Source organism: Vipera ursinii (assembly GCF_947247035.1).
Source record: "Vipera ursinii genome assembly, chromosome: 7".
In the NCBI taxonomy this organism is placed as follows: Eukaryota; Metazoa; Chordata; class Lepidosauria; order Squamata; family Viperidae; genus Vipera; species Vipera ursinii.
The window spans coordinates 58,917,816-58,936,729 of NC_139521.1; the positions used below are offsets into that span (position 1 = coordinate 58,917,816).

The following is an 18,914-nucleotide window of genomic DNA, read 5'->3' on the forward strand; positions in this document are numbered from 1 at the left end:
TTCTGGAAAATTTTAACTTTATTAAATAGGTAAAATTATTTTATAGTTCATAAAAAGACAAGTAATTGTTAATGGAGAACTAACAAAAAAGGCTCCAAATACCCGTTGTTCTATCCTTGTTTATATTCTTGAGGTACAGGTAGTCCTCGACTTATATCCATAATTGAGCCCACCATATCTGTTACTAAGTATGACATTTGTTAAGCACGTTTTGCCTCATTTTATGACCTTTCTCCCATAGTTGTTAAGTGAAACTGCATTCCCCATTGACTTTGCTTGACAGAAGATTGCAAAAGGGGATCACATGACCTTGGGACACTGCAACCGTCATAAATAAAGACAGTTGTCAGGTGTCTGACTTTTGATCACATGACCATGGGGATGTTGCAATGGTCATAGTGTGAAAAATAGTCATGAGTGACTTTTTTCGGTGCCGTTGTAAGTTTGAACAGTCACTAAATGAATGGTTATAATTCGAGGACTACCTGTATTGAACAGAGACATAAGACAAGATGAGAAAATTGTGGAAGTTAAGCTTTAAAAAAAAATCATAGATGACCTGATAATAGTTTTGGAAGAATCGGTAGAGAAGGAATAGAAACATTAATGGGAAAATTCCTAACAAGTTTTAAGTTTAAGAAAATGAAGATGGTAAGAAAAATATGAAATCAGAAGATCAAATAAAACTGATGGAGAAAACTGAATTTAAGTTTGGGGAAAAAATGATATTATGACAAATATGAATTGTATGTTATTTCAAAATAAGTATGTTAATGGAATAAAATTAAGAAGATGGGACAAATTAAAATTGTCACTGTTAGGGAGAACTTCTGTGGTGAAAATTAATGTTTTGTTGAGAATGATGTTTATGTTTCTATTTTGACAAGCGATATACAAACAATGGCAAAGGAGGGGAAAAACCCATGTTAAATATAATGCTCTAAAACAGACATGTCAAACACAAGGCCCGGGGGCCGGATCCGGCCCACGAAGTGGTTTCATGCGGCCCGCGAAGCCATCCTGGAAACAGTGAGGGAACGGCCCCCACTGCCTTGGCCCTGGCCCAGAGACCCTCCTTCTGCCAGAGACCCTCAGATCTGTCCCACTCCTGCCCAGGCCCCCATAGGCACCCTTGATGCGAACGATGTAGAGCTGGCCATGCCCACCCGGTAGGCCATACACACTGTAGCCACGCCCACCCAGTAGGCCACGCCCACCTTGGCCATACCCACCCGGCCCCCTGAGGGCAACCGCAATGCTGATGCGGCCCTCAATGAAATTGAGTTTGACACCCCTGCTCTAAAAGATGCAGAGGAAAGATTGGGTTTACTGGATTTGAAACTGCATTTTGCATTTTGATGTTTGAGCAGAGAAACCAATTCTTGGTCTTTTAGAGTTAGATGACCATGACCTGAAGCTTGGATAGCATAGATATATGTTATGATAAAGTTAAAATTAATATGTATTTTAAATATCATTTTATTAGATATGCCATATTGAAAATGTAAAAGATACAAAGCCAGACTATGCCTGAAAACATTTCTCTGGATTACAGTGCCTATAAGATATGGCAAGGACAAGCACATCGTTAACATACCAAGAATTTTTGGAAAATATTTAAAAGGAATATAAAATTAATCTAAAGAGAGAGCAACTAATAGTAGAAGAATGATTGTCAATAGTTTTGACATTTACAGTTATCAGAAAGATTCAAAATGGATAAAAGAGTCTGGTACAAAAAGACATAAATTGAGGTACTATTGTGTATTAATGATAAACATTTAATTGCTAAAATGTATCAACTTTTGTTGACACTTGAAGCAGGAAGAATAGGTTAAAAGTCAGCTAATTGTTTTGATTATAATATGCAGGTGGATCAGTGGGGAAAATGGTTTTAAAAGGATTGAAATTTTCATTATGTTATGATCATTAAAAGAATTTTTATAAAATGGTACACAATTTCAGAGAAATTATCTAGAATGTATGCTGGAAATGTGAACAAAATGAAAGCGCATTTTATCATACTAGGTAGACATATGAAAAACATTAAAAATGGATTAAAATACATACATTGATATAGTAGATTTTGAAGTTTAATATTCAATTGAAGCCATAATTTCTCCTTTTAGGATTGATGAATAAACAGTTAGAAAATGTTATAGAAGATTATTTCAATTTTTTTATTAGAGAAGGAACACTATGCTTTGTCAAAGAGAAAAACAGGTTAATTCTTTCAGTTTTATAATATCTACTATTGTTCAGATGCAGTGGCCCAGTGGTTTAGGACGCTGAGCTTGTCGATCAGATGGTCGGCAGTTTGGCAGGTCAAATCCTGAGTGCCGCGTAACAGAGTGAGCGCCTGTTACTCGTCCCAGCTTCTGCCAACCTAGCAGTTCGAAAGCATGTAAAAATGCAAGTAGAAAAATAGGGACCACTCCAGTGGGAAGGTAACAGCGTTCCGTGCGCCTTTGGCATCTAGTCATGCCGGCCACATGACCACAGAGACGTCCTCAGAGAAGCGCTGGCTTTTCGGCTTTGAAACAGATGAGCACCGGCCTCTAGAGTTAGAAACGACTAGCACGCATGTGCGGGGGGAATTTTACCTTTACCTATTGTTCAGAATACCCTTCTGGCTTTCAGTTCCCATAATTCCCTTCTAGAATCAGTCCAGTAGAAAAGAGTGTATCATTGAAACTTAAGGAATAGGTAGTATCTCAGTTGTTATCATTGAGTTTAGACTTGATCTTAGATGAAATACCAAAAACTTGGTAATTCTTATTATATCGTAATGTAATTGCACTTCAGATTGCATTTTACACATACATTTTATATTTGTTAAAAGTTTAGTAATGGGACCATGTGATCATTATATGAAAAAAAAAACCCACACATTTTCTATAGCCTAAAAGAAGATACAACTTTTTAATTAAGCCTCATAGTAAATCAATGTTACGATTTATAGTTTGTTACATATAAAAACTAGAATACAAAGAAGAGTTGCAGCCTTGTTGTGGGCAAAAGGAAATATAAATAGGAAAAAAAGCCCTCTTCAAAATGGAAAGACAACCAGATGAACCTCTTTTACTATTTTATGGTGTCAATCACTACAAAGAAAAGAGAACTTACCACTAGAGAATGTTAGGAAATGATTCAGTGCATTAATGAGAAGTGAATGGGTTTAGGAGTCAGGGAGGCTGAGAAGAGAAGAAAAAAACGAGAGCATTTTTTTTTAAATAAGGGCTCCCCTGCAATTGTTATTTTCACACTATAGCAGACATGTCAAACATAAGGCCCGGGGGCCGGATTCGGCTCGCGAAGTGGTTTCATGTGGCCCACAAAGCCATCCTGGAAACAGTGAGGGAATGGCCCCCACTGCCTTGGCCCTGGCCCAGAGACCCTCCTTCTGCCAGAGACCCTCAGAACTGTCCCACTCCTGCCCAGGCCCCCATAGGCACCCTTGATGTGAACAATGTAGAGCTGGCCATGCCCACCCAGTAGGCCATACGCACTCTAGCCACGCCCACCCAGTAGGCCATGCCCACCCGGCCCCTTGAGGGCAACTGCAATGCTGATGCGGCCCTCAATGAAATTGAGTTTGACACCCCTGCACTATAGGATTGGTTCAGGATAGCCCATATCTTAGTATCATATCCAGCATGTAAAATCTATCTGGGACATGAAATATAATTGAATTTGAAAAAGAAATCCAGAATGCCATGGTTCTAAAATACAGTACGTTGAAATGCTATAGGACCGTGGTGGTGAACCTATGGCATGCATGGGCTCGGTTTTATAAAACCTTTTTGCTTTAGGCCTCTGCCGCCGTGTGCCAAAAGAAAAAGGTTCAATCAATCAATCAATTTCAACTTCTCGCGGGACAAACAAAAGATCTCGCAAAGTTGGAATTGGTTGATTGAACTTTTTAGTCCCACCCAGTCTGCCGTTACCACCGCAGCCACGCCCACCGAATGGGCCACACCCACCCAGCACCCAATGATACATAAGTGGATTTTGGGTTGCAGTTTGTACACTCAGTCTCTAAAAGGTTCGCCATCACTGCTATAGGATCTCAATTCCAATTATTCTAAGTCAGGATGGTAAGGGATTTATCCACATTACTTTTTTTACAATTGCTTGGGGCAGAGTGTATCATGCCTTTTAAAAAAGGAACATATTTTGCCTGGAAAGAAGCCAGCTAAGTTGAGAAGGTGTGGTTCTGGGATCAGCAAACCACATTTCTATTTGTTGATTTTTTATATACAGTATGATACATTTTTCTTGAAGAGGCCTTCTCCAATTCTTAAGTTCAATTTCCTGTCATATAGCCAGAAGTACTCCTGAGAATGTCATCTTTACAGGAGCTAATCATAATCAATAGGGTTAAGGGGGAGGGGCGGTTGACAAGGGAAATAGATTCAAAATATTCTAAGTCTTTGTCTGGGGAATGGCCATTTTGTTGGGCAAGATGGTGAATGATCCTGCCTTTTTGAAAAATGACCTATAACTTTCCAGATGTTTGTTGGATTGTTGCATTGTACAGTCTTGTAAATAGAAGGGTTAAAGTACAGATTTCCATGACAAAAAGGTCATAACTTATAATATAACAACTGGTGTCTGCTAATCAAAAGAAACGAATCATAATCCTTCATCTTGGAGAGGCATAAACCCAACTTGTGTGTGTGACCATAATTTTAAAACACCTTTAACACCTCCAGAGGCTATTTTCCCTCTGAACTCAAAGTTATGGCTCTTGTATTTTCTTTTGTGGTAGAGAAGGGATTCTTGAGGTTGGAGCTGGGTTTTTCCTTTTTTATTTTGCTTTAGTTTTCTTGTTTTGATATACAAAAATAAACAAAAAGTGATAAAACAAAGAAATACAAACAAAAAAATACAGATTAAATCTTGATCCATAGAATAATAATATTGATCAGCCTTTTATTATATATAAATCTTTTTATTTTTTATATAAACTTCTAAAGGAGGTTTAGAAGCAGGAAACAAATACATTCCCTCAACCAATGATTGTAAATCCCAGTTACCCATCATTAAAGAATAATTTATTATTATTATTATTTAGATTTATATACCGCCCTTTCCCGAAGGACTCAGGGCGGTTTACAGGATATTTAAAAGAAAATCAATACAAAAGTTAAAAACAAATTTAAAAAGATTAAATGAAACCCTGAGAAAAATAAAAACCCAGTTAAAATTAAAAATTAAAAAATTCTCAGCCTGGGCCAGAGAGCTCGAAGAGCCAAGTCTTCAGGTCCCGGCGGAATGAACAGAGGTCGGGGGCAGTCCTAAGCTCCGCGGGCAGCTGGTTCCAAAGGGCAGGCACGCCCACTGAGAAGGCCCTACCCCTGGGCGTTACCCGCCGGCAATCTTTAACCGGCGGCACCCTGAGAAGACCCTCCCTGTGGGAGCGCACTGGACGAAGGGAGCTTGATGCTGGCAGCAGGTGTTCCCTCAAATATCCCGGACCCTCGCCATTTAGGGCTTTATAGGTCATCATCAGCACCTTGAATCTCACCCTTCTTGTTATGCACCATTTACAATGCATCTATATGTTTTCAAATAATGAAAACTTCCAGATTTGGGGTTCATTCATATTTTCAATCTATATTCTTTCCAAAAGCAGACAATGAAAGACCACTCTGACCTATGTAGAACACTCATGATAGTCTGTTGACAGATTTTAGATGTTTCATTATGAAGCGTCACATTCTGTTGTTAAAAATAAAAGAAATATATTTTAAAATATTAATTTGCATATTGCTAAGTATCTTCAGCTTAGCATCTGTTGTAAATGAAGAACGTCTGCCAGCCCCTGATCTTCCAGATGGGGCAGAAATACAACTTTCCATTGCTGAATAAAAGTGTGTGTTATGAGAAGATATAGTCCATCTAAGTGAAGTATAGATCAAATATCAAACTGGATGGCACAAGACAGCTTCCTCTCTGTGTTCATTTGATGATTCTGTTCCATTCTGGAAAATGGCAGTGTTGCTGATACCATATATGGTACTAGTAGCATGTTTATATGGAAGAGTAATGGGTTCTTGTACACCTAGAGGATATATCTCAGTGATGGAAAGTGTATAGAAAGTAAGAAACTGGACTTCATGTATTGGATTTTATTGGTGATGTTAGCTAATTAGTTAATGGATTATAACTACCAAGAGTTGCAAGATCTGATATTGTTGACATTTAATAAATAAATCAATTTAATTCAACTGTATTGGGGAGGAGATGGTCTATCAATGTCCCATTCTTCTATTTTGCTAACAGGTAGACCTGCAAAAAGAGAGATGCATAGTGTCTTCCTTTTATGTATGCCTTATTTTTTTTAAAAAAGTTATTGATTAAATTTATATGCCTAGCCTCTTCCTTAGCGTTTAATTGCCTCTATCCCCCAGGTTTTCCATTCCTCTTCTCTTCTCAAAACAGTGTCCTTAGCCATTAGCACCTTATGTTTATGCAGTCTTGATTTTTTCCTCTAGAAGTATCTTGTTGAAAAACTCGCATACAGCCTCTGATATGAGTAAACTATATAGGGTTAAATAGGAAATAATAGATACAGAAATAAGCCCAGATATGCACAAGTAGCGTCTTTTATTATTTTATTATTAATACTTCAAAAGAATTCTTAGGAAATTTTTTGGGTTATACAGTTCAGCAATTTCTACCACTGATCAGTTTGTAGCACTAAATTAAGTTATTTTGTGTAACTGGACGTGAATGGAATTACGGTTGTGTAATAATCCTTCACTTGTTTGCTTCTCAATCTAATTTGGATTCTTATGTGAATCTTTTTAAATGATTTTGTCTTCTGCCTTAGTATCAGTTTTCCCAAGCCATTACCAGTATTCTTCTTAGAGCAGTGTTTTTAAGACTACTTTTCTATATGCGAATATACTATAGCCAGGATTTAGTGTTGTAATGCCCTATTCCAGGGGTAGGCAACCTCGGCTCTTTTATGACCTGTGGACTTCAACTCCCAGAATTCCTGAGTCAGCATAGCTGACTCAGGAATTCTGGGAGTTGAAGTCCACGAGTCATAAAAGAGCCGAGGTTGCCTACCCGTGCCCTATTCATTCCTCTCACTGTGTTAGAAGCTGATCTTTCCTCTGAACTTATATCAGGTACTTTGTGTACCAGTTATTAGCTTTGTATAGCAGTTAGTACTGCTTTAAAATTATGCTCTACCTTCCTCAAAAATAATAACATTCCTTTAAAAATTCCAAACTTTTCTTGTTAGCATTTTCATATTTGTAAAAATGTGCAAAATATTGCATTTCTGGATATTTTCATTGTTTCTTCAGACTTCTCTAAACTTGACATAACTGTTGAAAGAAGTGTTAACAAGCATCATCTTATCAAACTGGCCTTGTGGGATGTCCACATTTTTTCTCAAGGAGTTAAATAAATAATAAAAAATTTGTTTTAGAGTTGTTTACAAGAAAATTATTTCAAAAGTGTCATTTTCTTGTTCTTTTTAATTGAAATGAGCCGTTCCCTTTGATTAAGCTTTTCTGTTTGTTTAAGCTCCATTTGATCTTGTAGGATTTCTGTAGAGGATATGACCCAGCTTACCCAAACACAGAAACCCATTCTGTTTATCTCTCTGAAAGTGAACTAGCTGTAAAGAATACTGAAAATCCAGGTCCTCTGTAACATCAATAAACTGAAACAAATGGAGGAAATTGCCAAAGTAACTCTGATTTTTCCTATAAACTATTTACTTATTTATTTAGTGCAGGGGTCGGCAACCTCGGCTCTTTTATGACTCGTGGACTTCAACTCCCAGAATTCCTGAGCCAGCTATGCTATGCTGGCTCAGGAATTCTGGGAGTTGAAGTCCACGAGTCATAAAAGAGCCGAGGTTGCCGACCCCTGATTTAGTGTATGGCAATTCCTATAAGCTTATCAAAAGCAGTAAAGGAGTCATTGGTCATATTCTCACCTGCCTAAGAAGCAGTGCAAGCTAATGACAAAGATAACTTGGCTGTTACTCATGAAAGTAGCAAATATTAAGGTTTGTTTGTTTGTCTGTTTTCTTAAAGAAAGCACCTCTTGTGAAGAAGAGTATTTGTTCCCCTCTTCTCTGTGAATGTCATCCCTACCAGCTGAACTGATCTTTGTGTATGGATGTAACGTTACCAAGTTCAATCATTTTTCCAGTATGAAAAGAACATTTCTGAAAGAATTATGGCTTGTCTATCACTAGTAAATGTATTAAAAATTCATGAGGTATTGGACTTTGCTGAAGCAAATAGAACAAGTGCATAGTATCTAAAAGCCTAGAAAAGCTTCTAAGTATCATAAGGCATGATTAATTTAATATTTCATATGTATGCTGTATAAAACGAATTTGAATGTTCATTCTTGATCACCTTTCTTCCTTTTTTTCCCTTTGCAGTGTGTGCTTTATTTGTGGGCCTTGAAAATTCTTTATCCCAAAACACTGTTTTTACTGCGTGGGAATCATGAATGTAGACATTTAACAGAGTATTTCACATTTAAACAAGAATGTAAGTATGACTCAGAGTGTCTTCTTTTGATTCGGTTCCTTTTTAAGAATGTGTTAAAAAATCTCATTCAGGAATAAAACAAATAAACCATTTTTAAAACATGCATTTAGATTTTTCAAAAATACTTATGGATAGTTGCCATCTAAAATCATTCATTCCTTGATCTTCCAATGTGATTATAGTTCTTGAAATTATATCAAAATTCTGTGAGTTTGACTCAATTATGCTCCATATTCCTTGGGCACATTAGTTCCTGGTTTTCCATGTTGTTCTCAAAATTTTAGAAATGTATCCATTTGTGTTTTCCAGTGGTGGAATGTGAACAGGGATGGAGTTTCTTGAAGCAACTTGCTCTTTTTTCCACCATTATCCATTATAAAATAGCCTAAAACTAAAATTCAGCTTACATACATCTGCAGTAGATGTTTTTTATTCAGATGGGACAGCAGTTATATTTCAATTTCATTGATCTCAAATAAAAGATGAGGGGACTGCAGTCATGGAAATTAGTAAATGTTGAAAGGATGCATTTGACCTTAGCCCTAAATTTTACTTCTCTCCCAAATTGAAGAAGTGAACATTGAAGAGTTGGTTTTCCACTCTAATCTTTACTGTTTTCTACCTCCCTTTTTTTCCTGTTTGCTTCGGTCTCATTTGATGGTTGCATCAAAATCTGCTGTGGTTAGAGGATCTGTGACCTATGGAAATGTGTACAATGATATTTAGTTTATGAGCAGAGAATGAAAGGTCTATTAATTGACTGTGTCATAATTTATTGCTTTTTTACTGTGCATATTTGTAAATTAGCATTTCATATTAATTTTATGTTCTAACTTATTTATAGCTGTGATTGTGGAAGATAATTATAAAATGTTTTTAAATGTACATTTAATAAAATTTTCTAATTAAAAAAAAAGATAATTAGAAAAATGCAGAGAGGGGAGATTTTGGAAACTGACCTACCCCTAAACGGGATGGGAAAATGCTTAATGGAATATGGAAAGAAAATTACCGGTAGTTTTTGGGAAGAAACTTTTGCATTGACTAAAAATATTAATAGGCTTTAGTAGGAGCTTTTAACACATTTTTAAGATTTATTTATTGTATTTGTATGAAATGAATTCTTATTCCTACAGAATTTTAAATTTAATTTATTATTCTTTTGCACTATGTTACTCAAACTAACTCAACAAAATTCATTGAAAAAAAACCTGGAAATTTATTAAAGTTAATAGGCAAGCAGAAAATGCACTATAGCTAAATATAAAAAGAGTAAAATCTACAATTGATCTACAAATCATGTACAACCCAAACAAGTTATCCCAATTAAGTCACTAAAATGAACTACAAATATTTCACATGAACAAAACATATTCCATATGATACCCAAAGGAGATTAAGGAAGACATTAAATTCATATACACTGAGAAGAAATGTTTGCATATACAGATAGTCGTCAAATTACAACAGTTCATTTAGTGACTATTAAAAGTTACAAAATATTGCTGAAAAAAGTGACTTATGACCAACCATTGCAGGATCCCCATGGTCACAAGATCAAAATTCAGACACTTGGCAACTGGCTCATATGTATGACGATTGCAGTGTCCGATGGTCATGTGTTCAAATTTGTGACCTTTTGACAAGTAAAGCCAATGGGGAAGCCAGATTCACTTAACAACTGTGTTACTAACTTAACAACTGTGGCAAGAAAGATCATAAAATGGGGCAAAACTCACTTAGCCACAGAAATTTTGGGCTCAATTGTGGTTGTACATTGAGGATTACCTGTACAGAAAATATTTCAATTATTTTATTTATGTAGATACTGTAGTCTTTGTTATAAGACCGACTCATTGTTAATACTAATATCACAACATAGCTAATACCTGTAGATAGCAAAACCAGCATTCTTAGCCAACTTTTTATTTATTTCCATTTCTTTATTTTCATTTTGTATTCCTTTTACCATCACAAAAGGTAAAATAAAGTATTCAGAACGTGTGTATGATGCCTGCATGGATGCCTTCGACTGCCTTCCCTTGGCAGCTCTGATGAACCAACAGTTTCTATGTGTGCATGGTGGCCTGTCCCCTGAGATCAATACTTTAGATGACATCAGAAAAGTAAGTCTGGAGAGCAAGTATCCAAAATACTGCTTGTATATACACCTGGGGTGGCTGTTCTGGATCAGGGTAAAAATGTTTATTACTAAAGAGTTTTCCAACAACCTGTTATGTTATGATCTAATTTAGCACATTCAGTTGACATAGATTACTAAAAAGGGTGCCATGTAATTTTAGATTCTGCATTATAAAGCTTGTAAGCCGCCCTGAGTCTTCGGAGAAGGGCGGGATATAAATGGAATTAAAATAAAATAAATAAATAAAAGTTTTTCCTAAGTAACTATATTGTCACAGCCTAAATGGTAGATTGAAACAAGGTCACAATGAAGTATACTTAATAAGAGTATACTTTATACTATATTTTAACCGGTTTCAAGATTTATTAAAAATAATTTTAGGAGTTACAGATAATGGCCTTTTTGTCTTTTAGCAATTATTTATTCTTTTGAAAACTCTTCCATTTTTAATATATCATTTGCGGTATTAAAGTCATGCTGTTCCATCACAACAGTAGTCTAAAAGCTGGGGATGAAATATGTAATTGAAGATGTGCATCTTAAAGTTTCCCAATTATTTGCTTTGGAGGTTGTCAACCTTTTCTCATCTGTTGGATGCCAAGATGCAAAAATAAAGTGCATAAAAGATAAACCTCAACCTTAGCAGTTGCAAAGGATTTAAATTGGAGAGGAAACTAAGAATAATTTCATAATTTCATTCAGCAAGGGATGTCCTCTTTATATAGAATATTTCTTCATTATGTTGCTAAAGCCAAGCAGATCTGATTTTATTTATAGTGAGTCATCAGTGTTTAAATGTTGTTCTGGTTTAAATAGAATTAAAGAGCTTTATTATTAATATGTACCTAGGGAGTTATTCAGTTGATGGAATTGATTTCCTCTATAGTTTCCCCTGATCAATGAAAGAATAGAAAGCTTATGTGGAGGTAAGTTATCAAATAGAAATGCCACATTCCCCAAGATGAATTTGCAATGCAGAGTCCAAATTTCTCAGTCCATACAGTTGCAAACTGGCTTAATGTTGATTTTTCAGCATTCTGTATTGTCATCCAGCACAACCTTTCACTCTGACACTTTATATGAAACAGTTCACAATTTCACTATATGCTCTAGATGGGGATTCATTCAGATTTGGAAGCATCTTTTTGGCGATTATGCCTTGACTAGCCTTAAAAATCATGTAAATTGCTTGAAATAAATTGGAGTGCTTTACTTTTTTTTTATAATATTGTTATTCCCATTGTTTAATTCAGAGGTCCCCAACCTTTCTGGTCTAGTGGACAGGAGGGAAGGACAGCAGCTTCAAAGTTGGTGCGCGCATGTGTGCACGGGGCCACGCATACTGATGCATCACTAGCAGCCCTGTTTGCACATACGGCATGCACTGGGCACTGTGTGCATGCACGAACTGCCAGCCCCCCATGGTGGCTAGTGGCCCATTCATGCATGTGTGAATGGCCTGCACCAAGCATCTGAGCTAGCGGTGCATGCACAAATGGGCTGCAGACACCCGCCCTGTGCTAGCATCCTGTTCACGCGCATGCGCAAACGGCCACAGGTGCTAGCGCGAGGGGGGGAATGCGCGCCTACGCATGTGCTCACCAGCCAGCCATTTCTGCATCCCACTGTCCAAGAGCCTGCAGCCTGATCCCAGGCTGCAGACCATAGGTTGGGGACCCCTGGTTTAATTCATACAAAATTTAAATGGTGTGTAGAAGCTGCCTTCTTTGATTTATTATTTTTTTAGTATTAAGTGCTTACTTTTCAGGCTGAATCAAACTGTTTCTGGTTTAAGAATATTTTATTAATGTCAGTTGTTTATAAGAATTAATTGTTTCATTTTATGTCAATGTGATTTAAGTATCAGTCAGAATTTAGCCCTAAATATGGCCTGGATAGAATGGAACATACATTGCTTACTCTTGCATGTGACCTTTGATAGGAGCATAGGAAATCAGTCCTCCTGGTCTTGTTGGATATCTCAGCAGACTTCAGTCCCATCCAGCACAAAGCCTTCTCAGCCATCTATAGGGATGGAGAATCACTTCTATCTGAATGGCCAGTGGCAGTCATGGGAAGAGAAGCAGCATAATTTCACCCTGCTGTTAAAGAGCTATATGCTGTTGGGGAAGATCATCCAGATGAAAATCTGAGGTTTCACAGCCCTGTATTCTCAGTCTACCTTCTCTGTATTGCAACTTTATTGTCTAGTAAGAAGGAAAGGCTTAATGAGAGTCCTACCATCAAGGGAATGTCAGAGAGAAATCTCACTGTTGGCCCCTTGGTATGGAGCAGCTTGCTCCAGATATTCACTCTGTCCCTCCCTAATTTGTATGTGGAAGAACTGTAAAGAGATGGGTCTTTGGGACAGCATTTGCAGTTGGATGACAAATTATCTGCTGCAAAAGATGGTGAATTGGGTTACAATAATCACTATTTTAAAGATTATTGCTTTTAATTCTCTTGGTTGGTATAAACTGCTGAGACCCTTAATAGAGCAGCATAAAAAGTGAAGCAAAAATAGTGGTTGAAATGCATGAATCCATTAGTTTTGGAAAATTCTGGTTATGTTGGTCTGTTCGTTACGGTATCCTAGGAATAGAAATTCAAAGGATTTTAATTCAAGGAACAATTTACATTGTACATGACATGTTATTCATCAAGGGTTTTCCAAATATGTTATTAGTAATGGGATGAAGCAGTGTATGGCTAGGTGACTATGGTGTTGTGTGTAGGTGCTGCTATCTACTTACTGACAGGCTGATATGTCGACAGTTACAGGGAGTACTCTAATTAATTTTTTTTTGAGATTATGATATAACTGACATTTTGTCAGGGAAGTATTATCTTTAAATATTCAGTCTAGTGTGAATATCCTCAACATTTATTTTTGTAATTTGTTGCTTTCCTTCAAAATTTTGTATGTAGAGAATATTGTAATGTTATATACCTGAGGTATATAAAAACTGTAGTATATAAGTCCCCAGAGATTTGTGTCGACTTCATCAGCTGTGACAACTTAGTGAGGTACTGTACATATATAATGTCATAAAAGTTGTACCATCATGAATTGCTACAACATTGTACAGCAATATTATTACAACCACTTTCTTGTGACTTTAAGATTCAATTGTAGTTAAGATAGATATGTACTGTATAAATTCAAGATGGCAGCACAAATGCTAATATAATTCCAGTCAAAAGTTGCTTTGTTTCTTCTGATCCAGACATGCCCTTAGCCTTTCTCTTTATATTCTCTTTCTCTCAGTTAGATCGATTCAAGGAACCACCTGCATATGGACCTATGTGTGACATCCTCTGGTCAGATCCGCTAGAGGACTTTGGAAATGAGAAGACTCAGGAACATTTCACTCACAACACAGTCAGAGGGTGTTCATACTTCTACAGGTGAGAATATATCAGTTGCTGTTCTGTAAGCCATCATTGTTCCTTGAGCATGTACATATATGTTGGTTTCTCCATAAAAAAAATATAATTGCTGGCTAAAAATTAATTTTGAGGGGCCTGTTAAGAAGATGGATATCTTCTGAGATTTTATTTCATCTTAACATATTGACTCACATTTGAAAAGTTCAACAAAAAGAATTGTGAAACAACAAGTTGTACTATAGCAGAATTTAATGTGAATCTTGCAAAAGCACAAATCAAAAAGGGGTAATGAATACAATACAATACGAGGAATAAACGAACAAACAAAGGAGACAGATTAATGTTTTTCTATTGTATACCTTTCATTCTGGTTTAGTTTGAATTTAGGCTTCCTCAGTTTTACTCTAACACTGCTGAAAACTAACAGGGTTGTAGGAACTTGCAGATCCCAATTACAGGTAGTCTTTGACTTACAATCACAATTGAGCCAAAATTCCCATTGCTAAAGCAAGACAACGCAGATGATACCACTCTAATGGCAGAAAGTGAAGAAGAACTAAAGCTCGTTTCAGCCTGCTTTCTCTTGTAGCAAGAGAAACTGAAACCGAGCGGAGGAGAATGCAGGAGCGCGAGATTGGCCGATTCGCATTCCTTGCTCCGTTTCAGCCTGCCTTTTGCAAGAGAAAGCCGGGCCGCAGGGAGATTGCAGGAGCCAATTGTAATCTCCCTTGCTTTCACTTGCGGAGGTTGGGGCTGGCCATACGGATCACCTTCGGACCATAAGACGCACCCTTGTTTTCCCCCTCCACTTTGGGGGGGGAAAAGTGCGTCTTATGGTCCGAAAAATACGGTATATAAAAGGACGCTGAATAATGTTCAGATTGCTGAATAACTATATCCTACATACTAGTGAGATTATACTGAAGAATTTCCAATCCATATTTCAACAGTATAGAGAAAAAGAATTGTTTGGATTTATTTATTTAATCCCATTTATATTCCGCCCTTCTCCAAAGACTCAGGGCGGCTTACAATCTAAGCACAAATCAATGAGCTTAGCAATAGCCTTCATTCTATGTATATGCCTGCTTATTAGGGCTTTCACACACACACACCCCAAGCGGCATTATTACAAAGTCAGCTTAATTGCCCCCAACAATCTGGGTCCTAATTTTACCTACCTCGGAAGGATGGAAGGCTGAGTCAACCTTGAGCCTGGTGGGACTCGAACCTGCACTAATTGCAGGCAGCAATTCTCAGAATTATAAGCTGGATTCAAAACAAGCAGGATACCAAAGATCACATTGCTAGCATCTGATGACTAATGGAAGAGGCAAGTTCCAGTATAATATCTGATTCTGCTTTATTGATTATACAAATCAATTTCAACTCAATTTCAACTATGTAGAACATAACAAAAACATGGGTAGCTCTTTAAAACTATGTACCAAATGAAATATAAAGAATTTGTCTGATGATCAGAAAGTAATAAAATAACATTTGGAGCAACTACATGGTTGAAAATTGGGATTGGGGTGTGCCAAATGTTACTCTTTACATACATATGCATTAAAGTATACAACATGCCTATATACTATATTATAAAAAGAAATGATCCAAGAGAGAAATAGAAATTGGAAATCAAATTGCTGAAAAAATGAACATGCTGATGATATTGCTTTGCTGGCTGAAAGCAAGAAAGACTGAAGTCTTTTGTGGAGGATGTGTGGAATTCCTCTGAAGTTTTTTATTTGTAAATTGGGTCAGATATAATGCTGGCTTAAAATTAAATCTGCTGCATCGCAATTAAGCTCTAAATGACATCTTTGTGTATTCTGTCTATAATTTATGGCAATAATTATTTATTTCAAGGTATCTCACTGGAGAACCCCAATTTACACTACTTATTTTTTATCTGGAGTTTCCAAGAAAAAATAGGATTTATCTGAAAGAATAATATGTATGAGGGTTTGGGGCTGAAAGTTAGCTTTCAGCCAATATATATGTGCACATATTCCCTTCTTTCAGTTGTTACAAATCTTCCCTCACAACATGGAACATCATTAGGCACACATTTCGTTACCTGAAATAACTTTCTTGAGAAGCCAGTTTGAATTCTCTCAAGTTTGTTCTAATTGACATCTGATTTTAACTGAGATCGATAGAAAAAGCTTCAAAACTGCAGGTACATGCTGAACTCCTCTAAAGAACAAAGAGAGGATTGCTTGCTTCTCAACTCTTCTGAACATTCAAAGCAACCTGTCAGTAGAAGCAGTTTTTACACTGGAACCAGCTTCCCAGAGAAGTAATGATAATCCTCTCATTGGTTTTGTTCAAGCAGGATGAAGATAGACAAATGTTTGGGATGCTTTAATGTGAATTCCTATTCTGAGCAGAGGCTAGACCCAATGTCTAAATGCCTCTTTCAGACTCTGTAATTCCATAACAAGCTGGGCCAGTCGTATGCTGCCTTGGAACTTTTTTTGACGGGAGTTACTGCAGTTCAAGCCTAGCTCCTGTCAATCATCAGTGTGCCGATAGCAAACACAGTTCCAGTTCATTAACCTATCTTGCACTCCATTCATCTCCAACAGTGCTTTTGTTTTTCTTAAAAAAATAAAAAATAAAACCATACACATTCAAATAAATATTCATGTTCTTATTTAACTTTCTAATTATATTAAAAATTGTAAGATTGGTTCAGGATTAAAACAAGTTACTAATCACATTAAGGCTGCTATTTTTATTTTCCTGAGTTTGGTCTAGGAGAGAATATTATATGTTCAAACAAAAGCAGCATCTGTTCTTTCATATACAGTATACATGTACATATTTGCATGAAATATTAGAGGATTTAGTAATAAGAGCCCTAGTGGTGCAGTGGTTAAAGTATTGCAGGCAAACTTTGCCCACAGCCTGAAGTTCAGTCCTGACGGGGATCAAGGTTGACTCAGCTTTCCATCCTTCTGATGGACTCAGATTGTTGGGGGCAATATGCAAGTAATGCTTTGAAATTGTAAATGGTCCAGAGGGTGCTGTAAAGCACTATGGGGTGGTATATAAGCCTAAATGTTATTGCTAAATGAAAGGGTTTTTTTGAGATTTTTGTATTTTGTATTATTTTAAGCAGTGGTATTGCAACTTATAGCTTAGCAACAATCAGGTAATATGCTGAGGTTTAATTTGGCAGTGGTCTGAAGCCTTGGGTTGAATTTCTCTTCTACATAAAGTCATTTATGCATGTTTATCCATATTTAATTTGATCTTGTCAGGTAAAATATATTCTTCTCTAATGGCGTCTTTTAGACACAATCTCACTATACAGGCAGATGATGTTATTGATACTATTAAAATTTACTTCTGAGATCATTTTTCAAAAAGTGTTTCAGTATGTTCAATGATAAGAATATTTTGCTCTATTCTGTAATTGTAAGTCTACTTTGTGTTCTTCTTCTTAATTGTAAATTTTAGTTACCCTAGTGTCCAACTTTTAAAATCTCACATTATTTTTTTTTAAAAAAATTAAAACAAAAGCATTCTTTATTATTAATTCCACAATCTTTTTTCAAATTTATCTGGATCCGTAACCATTTGTAACTTTCTATCATCAAAATTTTAAATCATCCTTTTGCTGTTTATATTAAAATAATATCTTTTACTTCTTAAACTTGTAGTTAACACTTTCCTTTTCTAAGGATTGAGAGAAACTTGTCTGTGTTGGTAAATTTATTGATACAAATTTGTATAACAGCTGAAAAACACTTAACAAGCAATTTTCAAAAGTGATTAGAAAAGGAAGTATGTGAACTTAGTATTCTTTCAAAGGCACTGACTGCAATTTGAGCAAGATGTTTATTCCATCATTTCTCAGAGCTCCTAACCCACCAGAGATCACTGTCTTGCAGTCTCCTCATGGGGAGCAGCCATCAGGAGCACTTTGAGGGATCTCAAAGCCTCTCCTTGTCCAGAGTGGTTTCAAAGGCAAGTTTAATCACTGGCTGTTTGCTGCTGTCATCAGCTTCACTTTTTGTGGAGCATCTTCAGTCTGCCATTTGTTCTTCCAGAAGTTCAGAAAAGAGCATATCTTTTGGAGAGCCCTTTGTGACCAGTTCAGATGACCAGACTTAATTCTGGGAAGCGTTACCTGATGTGTCACAGTACTTTAATTATATCAGAGCCTTGTCTTAAATATAATAAGTAGGAAACATACAAAAGGCTTGACTCCGGAAAGAACATTTCTCCTTATATCTGAAGATTTATAATGTTGAATATCTGAAAATGTTAACTTTACTTCAAAGGACGGTCTCTTTATAGTGAAAGTACATTAATGAAGTCTTTTTCCATTATCTGTAGAGGTATATCCAAAAGTAAGGCATTTGAAGAGATTGGACAGCCATTTGTCTCAAATGATATAGGGTTTTCTTGCTTGAGCAGGAGATTGGATAATATGATCTTCGAAGTCCCTTCCAGTTCTGTTATTCTTGTAGAGTACTATGCTCTCTCTGGTCTTTTAACAAGGCAACTTCTGCAATTCCTTCATGGATATGATTAACATCATGAGCAAATTCTGCTTTTTCTCTGCTGGGGCCTTCATTGGTCATTTTCTTGTTACAATCAGAAATGCCTCTAGCATTTTCAGATTACTGTTTTCATTTGTATGTGTTACACATTTAGTATTGTTTTTATGATATCCTTATAAGGACCCAGAACTACAAAAGTGAATATCAAGCATTTTTAGTAGAAAGAAAGAAATTCTTCCTCTCTGTTTCATGTTACCTGTAGCTTTCTTGGTTATATAACTGGAGACAGTTACCATAGTTACTTCAGCGTAATGCTTGTGTTAAGGCTAG

At 36.4% G+C, this 18,914-nt stretch overlaps 1 protein-coding gene across 6 annotated transcripts in view; it reads left to right on the forward strand.

The window, feature by feature from the left end:
* The window catches only part of PPP3CA (protein phosphatase 3 catalytic subunit alpha), a 196,509-nt gene that overhangs the window by 129,450 nt on the left and 48,145 nt on the right, over positions 1–18,914 (forward strand). For all 6 annotated transcript variants that reach the window (XM_083367840.1, XM_083367839.1, XM_083367841.1 and 3 more), the window contains 3 exons: positions 8,420–8,531; positions 10,512–10,657; positions 13,943–14,082. In XM_083367840.1, the coding sequence (XP_083223966.1) occupies positions 8,420–8,531; positions 10,512–10,657; positions 13,943–14,082 (398 nt within the window). The remainder of the gene's footprint in view (positions 1–8,419; positions 8,532–10,511; positions 10,658–13,942; positions 14,083–18,914) is intronic.